This window comes from Mya arenaria, chromosome 9 (assembly GCF_026914265.1).
Source record: "Mya arenaria isolate MELC-2E11 chromosome 9, ASM2691426v1".
Lineage (NCBI taxonomy): Eukaryota > Metazoa > Mollusca > Bivalvia > Myida > Myidae > Mya > Mya arenaria.
Genome location: NC_069130.1, coordinates 57,752,035 through 57,758,932, shown reverse-complemented (window position 1 = coordinate 57,758,932; position 6,898 = coordinate 57,752,035). Strand labels below are relative to the sequence as shown.

At 36.8% G+C, this 6,898-nt stretch overlaps 1 protein-coding gene across 1 annotated transcript; it reads left to right on the top strand.

The window, feature by feature from the left end:
* Positions 1 to 205: 205 nt before the first annotated feature.
* On the top strand, positions 206 to 3,320 carry LOC128202870 (galactose-binding lectin-like). The gene is made up of 4 exons (XM_052904031.1): positions 206 to 343; positions 962 to 1,288; positions 1,483 to 1,880; positions 2,179 to 3,320. Exons 2-4 carry the CDS (start codon positions 972 to 974, stop codon positions 2,319 to 2,321), a joined length of 858 nt encoding a protein of 285 aa, XP_052759991.1. The 5' UTR covers positions 206 to 343; positions 962 to 971; the 3' UTR covers positions 2,322 to 3,320.
* The last annotated feature ends 3,578 nt before the right edge of the window (positions 3,321 to 6,898 follow it).

Below are 6,898 nucleotides of genomic sequence, written 5' to 3'. Positions count from 1 at the left end.
ACAAGTAAGTAGTTGTCTTTTAATACACTGGAGTGTTTTCACCAAAGACTGTTTTCAATCTAAATCAAATGCTGTATTTTAACTTACGGAAACATAACGCACACATTGATGATAAACAGCTTGTTGTTCAAGAAAAACTAAAAGAAAAAGAATCAATGTCGAACAGTTAAATCACATGCATTTCGTTCATCCAACTAATTGACGAACATATAAATTAAATCAGAACCCGTCCGGCGATCCTATTGGCGAAGACATCAGCATATAAAGCTGTATCTGCATTGCACTGTCGGTTGAATCGTCGTGATCATTCAGTTTATTATTTTCGTGGTTGTTTGCCGGATTCGTAAGTAGTTTATTTCGTTGCTTTTTATGAAATTTGTTGTTTGTTTTTTAAATTGATATAAGCAAAATGCAAGGTGCTCACATTGAAGGATGATATTTACTTAAAATCAATCTCTTGTGTTTATAACAGGGAAGATTTACTGTGCTTTTGTGTAGCTTATGTTTATTCACTTTGATCGACAACAAACTAGTCGTGATTTAAAATAATTGTTTTCATGCGGTCGTTATATATTCTAGCAACTTAAATTCATATATATTCCTGATAAATTGTGGTTTTGTAGGTAATCCATGTGATTTTGGTATCGTTTGAAATTATTTTGTGTAAAAATAAATCTCCACATATCATATGACAAACGATTTGTTTTGGCTTTCAAAGATTGCAAGATATGTCATAAACGACTAATTATGGTTGAAATAAACATAAAATACTTTTGAAATTCTATGGATGGTCTATTCACGAACATGTATTTTGCATGTTAAGCAATAAACAAGCCCGTACTTTTCTAAAAAATATCAAACATGTATGAGGTCACGAGACACCAAAATTTTTCAATGTGGTGTTTGGAAGAAGCACAAAAATAAGACATTTGCATATTCCTAAACATCGTTTTTATTTCAGGTAGAAGATCATGTCTGAGCCATTCCTCATCAAGCACCGGTCAAGTGGGAAGTTTTTCCATCCCGATGGAGGAAAGAGCAACCCTGGCAATGGCACAAGTGTCGTTCTCCACAGCGACATACACGCCAACATGCACTGGCGCTTTCGCAAAGAAACGGACTACTGGGGCTACATCGAACACGTCGCCAGTGGCAAGTGCATCCATCCGAATGGCGGCAGTCTGACTCCCGGGAACGGAACTAGGCTGGTCGTCCACAGTGCACGCCACTATGGCGCACTTTTTGCTCTCGATGGCAAAAACGATCACGTTATTCACAAGGGCGGCAGGTTGGTAAACATAGCTTTGATTCGTACACTATATGTTTGTAATGGTTGATGTGTTTCTTGGTGTTTCAAACGTAACACTGTAGCTTATGAAATTGTCTCTCATAATACGTACTCTTTATCCATAATTACAATGTGTTTTTTTTTTAAATATTTGTATGGTTCTTTATTTGTTGCTTTTCAATTCTACTTTTCAGATATGCGCATCCAGATGGTGGACGTCCTGACCCCGGTAATGGAACTACTGTCGTCCTCCATTCTGGCATACACGACGCCATGCGCTTCCAGTTTGTGTCACCAAAAGACCCTAGTAAAGAGATCCTTGTGTACGGTACCCCAAACGTCATCGGTAAGTGGGAGATAATCAATGCCGTTATCAACCCGAAGGCCGAGCATAAGAGTACAATATCTGTCAAGATTGGCAAGTCCAAGACGGAAAGCACGACTTCTACGTTTGAGTACACATGGGAGTCTTCATTTGGCGCGGCGTTTAAGGCATTTTCAGCCTCCGTTAGTCAATCGGTGAGGTTTATGGTTGAGAAGACTTCATCTAATACGTGGTCACAGGAAACAACAAGAACGAAGGAGATTACCGGTAAGACCTTTTGATGTCAATATAAATTTGTGCTAAATCAGTTCCAATGTCTAAACGCTTTAAAAGACTCCAAGTCATAACTAATCAGTGTTTTAGTGTTTTTGAAACACAAACCAATTGAAGTAAATGGATAATGTAAAGGATTTACTGTTTGTATTATTTTCTAGATGATTGAAATATGTGACAATATCATAATTGGGCTTTACATTTTAATGACAAATCCGACTTAAATATATGTAATAAATCCTGATTTGAGAAAAACAATTGGTTGTCAAATTGTATTATAATTATTCTGCAGTGTCACCTGGGAAGACCGTTGTTACATGGCAGTACAAGTTTGCCGTAGAGCAGAATGATTCACGTGCCCTGTTCCAGAGCAATCTATTGGCAGACACCGAAAGCGAGACCACTGAACCACGTGACTTCAAATACAGCGTCTAATCAGCTAAAACTGTTTGACAATGAACCCGTTACGCTTGGATAGTTGATAAGCATATTGAACACTATATTGCTATTTATTTACTCAATTCCATTATTCGGGCGCAAAAAATCGAAGGGGTCGAAACTTGTCATGTGACCGTTTTAACGGATGACGGTTGATATCTACACACCGAGGATTCACTGAAACAAAGACATATGTGAACCTAGTAAACATGGGGGGGGGGGGGTGACAACACCCGCCCCACACTCAGAGACATCCCTTGGAGCGTCCCTTGGTAATATATATTCTTAAATATATGTTGCTTATCTCGCTCCTAGGTTTTGCTTTGAATTAAATGGGCTTTGTTGGCCTTTCTGGGTTCAATTGTTTATATTTAGAAATAAAGAAATAACGGGTCGACTGAGGACTGACACACGTTTTCTTCGCAAAAATGTGGTTTAGGTAGCCTAAATAAGTCAATAGTACATGCTTTATCATCAATAGTGGTATAGGGAATAATTGTTTGTGACAAAGTGTATACGATCGTAATACATTTCAACATTTGAGCATGAAAAACTTCATATCATGAGTGCTGTAGCCACGAGTGAAAAAAAAAACTTTTGGTGTTCACGAAATAAAATATAGTGCGATCTTACACGGAACCGAACGTTTTTTATATGCCTAAAATGGCAGTTACAGCTGAGTTGTTGTTGTTTTCCGAAAGCGCGGCATATAGCATGCAAACGTAACGGCATTTCGGAAAATATCTCGTTAAATTTGTGTCCGAGCCCTGTGTGCGCTCATGACCTTTTTTTTAAATTACCGATGACTGTTATTTGACTGTTTGAAAGTGTGAAATATCATTTGTGTTTCACTGATAAATAACTTCAAACGACTGCATATAATAAAACTACTTTGTTGCACACCTGACAAAATTATTCATTCAATATTTTCTTTACAAAATGTTTAATGAAATTGTTTACACTATGTAGTTGAAATATAAAGACATACTTTAACTATTTAACTTTGTTTGTACAAGAGTAGTACATGGAGAAACAAGCATATTATGTTTATGAGGGACAACTGGCCGATTACGTCATGCCGTATGGACAACTGGCCAGTGCAGTTTCTCAGGTATACCTGGCCAATTTAGTAGTTCCTCTGGAACAACTTGCCATTCAATCGTAACTCCGGGTCAAATTGCAGATTAAGTCGCCCCGAAGGGACATCTTGCAGATTAAGTCAGGGATAACTGGCTGATTTAGGTGTTGTTCTCGAAAGTCGTAATAAAACCCCATTTACGAAAAAAATGTTAAATAATTGTAACATCTTATATTTGGCAAAAAATGTTGTTCGTCTTAAGAAAACAAACACACTATCCAAAACATGTTTCTAAAGTAGCAATGTGCACAAGATAAATGTACAGGCTGGTGGGCAGAATGATTGGACGGAATTATCAATGGCATATGGTATATAACGAACATAAGGTTATCCTTAAGTTATATAATTAAAAAACACCGTAAGTAAAGATTATCTTTCATTTTCCCTTTTTGTTGTATTATAACAACTAGATAGCACTCTAGAAACATGTGTGCGTGTGTGTCTTTAACGGTTCGAAAATATGGGCAAACATCACTTTTTCAAAAGCACTTTAAAACTTAATATGGTCTCTTCATTGCCTAATTTCCACAAAGCTATTCAACATAATGCTTTTAAGTATTTTGGTTTCCATATATATCTTGTTTAACCGCCTTGAAATATACGTTTAAGTATATACGCCTTGTTTATCATCAATCAATGGGTTTTTTGCATTTGAATGCACTTGTGTGGTTTGAAGTCAGACGATACGCAGATATAGTTATTTTGATGTTGGCGTTTTGCAAATATGAAAACACATTAAAGAAGGACATTAAACATTCATAAAAATTGACATTAAATGGTTTTTCGTAAGATTGCATTTTTTTATGGGAAGCATAAGATAAAAACAAAATATAAAAATAAAATGTTTAAAATAAATCATTACTATGTCTTCTTGTATTTTGACGTCTTCGATTATTTCCATGTGCTTCTAAAAATTTTGTTAATAAGTGCGAGGTTGTGTACGTTTACAAAGCAAGTGAACTTTATTTTTGCTAACAGGTCCAAGGCGGAAACCCAAACATATATTGATAATTTGATAATTATTTTTTGTTTTCATGTGTTGTTTTTGTTTTTTCCGTTATGTGTTTCTCGGTCCGTATCTGTACGGTATTAAACTTTTGTTTGTCTCTCGGTCAGTGTTATTTCAAGCCTTAACCTTAAATGTGTCTCCCAATCAGAGTGTGTATGCCTTTACCGTTTGTGTGTCTCTCTGTCAGTGTTTATAGGCCTAACCTATTGTGTGTTTCTCAGTTTGTGCGTCTCCCGGCCAGTGCCTGTTCAGCGTTAACCTTGTTGTTTCATCAGAAAGTGTATATAAGGCCTTAACCTTTTCTGTATCTCGGTCAGTGTTTGTTAGGCCTTAGCCTTGTGTGTATCTTGGTCAGTGGATGTTAGGCCTTAACCTTTTCTGTATCTCGGTCAGTGTTTGTTAGGCCTTAGCCTTGTGTGTATCTTGGTCAGTGGATGTTAGACCTAAGCCTTGTGTGTATCTCGATCAGTGTTTGTTAGGCCTAAGCCTTGTGTGTATCTTGGTCAGTAGATGTTAGGCCTTAACCTTGTGTGTAACTTGGTCAGTGAATGTTAGGCCTTAGCCTTGTGTGTATCTTGGTCAGTGGATGTTAGGCCTTAACATTTTCTGTATCTCGGTCAGTGTTTGTTAGGCCTTAGCCTTGTGTGTATCTCGATCAGTGGATGTTAGGCCTTAGCCTTTAGTGTATCTTGGTCAGAGGATGTTAGGCCTTAGCGTTGTGTGTATCTTGGTCAGTGGATATTAGGCCTTAGCCCTGTGTGTTCTCGGTAAGTGTTTGTTAGGCCTTAGCCTTATGTGTAGCTTGGTCAGTGGATGTTAGACCTTAGCCTTGTGTGTATCTCGGTCAGTGTTTGTTAGGCCTTAGCCTTATGTGTATCTCGGTCAGTGTTTGTTAGGCCTAAGTCTTGTGTGTATCTTGGTCAGTGGATGTTAGGCCTTAGCGTTGTGTATATATTGGTCAGTGAATGCTAGGCCTTAGCCTTGTGTGTATCTTGGTCAGTGGATGTTAGGCCTTAGCCTTGTGTGTATCTTGGTCAGTGGATGTTAGGCCTTAGCCTTTAGTGTATCTTGGTCAGAGGATGTTAGGCCTTAGCCTTGTGTGCATCTTGGTCAGTGGATGTTAGGCATTAGCCTTATGCGCATCTTGGTCAGAAGATGTTAGGCCTTAGCCTTGTGTGTATCTTGGTCAGTGGATGTTATGGAATCACTTTGTGTGCGTCTCGCGGTCATTGACTCTTAGACCCCACATCTTCTATGTCTCAATTTTTCAAAGATACGGCGAAGGTGATAACAATAACCAATAATAAATTGAGACAGTCGAAAGTTGTTTGATTTTGCTTTCGTTAAAGTGTTTGTACTAGTTTGGTGTTAAACTTGATCTTATTTTTGACCATTATTCTTGGCTTAAGTCCATTATTTGTAATTGACTGTAATCTTAATTGGTTTTATTTATACAGTTTAATTTCAAGAACTTAAGCATAACCTAACAAAGCACGAAAAAGTTTTCTTTTATACTCCATTTTGGTAAGCTTTTTTGTTTTGAATTCTAGGAGAACGATGTTTTTTGTCAATATGTTCACATCAAATTTCGATACAATGTGAATTATTTTACTTGCAACCGTATGGAATTCTCACATAAATTTTGGAAAATAATAAACAGCTGTCGAATTGCTAAATTAATACAAGTTTGAGACTATTGGTAATTAACTACATGCAGAAACAGTTCCTTTTTATTGTACAAGTTCGAAACGAAACCAATGTGGACACCAGCATGTTACTTTCTGTATGATTTGAATAAAAACATAGTTTTTGATTATACTCTTCTTTGAATTTTGTGTTGATGTCTTTCACTGGAGATATATTTACATGCCTTTTATATGAGCACATGTTAAACTGCTTTAATAATATGGAAATGTATATTTATAATAAACATTTTTATTACTAGTATATTTCAAAATGTCGACGTTTAGCAAAAGTGAACTTTTCTCATATTCCGAATATCCGTTTTGGCAAAACGTTGTTTACATTGCATTTACCAGTTTTATTTAAGGAATGAATTACGGGGTTGATGTCATTATCGGTGTATGAACGCAATTGGGCTTGTCAAAGTGTGTGGAGTCCGACGCGTACTTTGACAAGCTCAATTGCGTTCATATCCTCGATAATGACATGAACCCCGCAATTCATTACTTATATAATAATACATGTTTGAACATGGCTTTTGGTTGATAATTGCCCCAGTGGAAGGAATAATTGCCCCGAGGACACTGGGACAATTATCAACCAAAAGCCATGGTCAACCATGTATTATCCTGTATAATACATATGTTTTGTCATTTGTCAATGATTTCAAATGGATTTAAAAATATGATTTTGTGGAATATTGAACGATATGTCATGTAATAAGCATGTAGTCTGAAAGTCTTA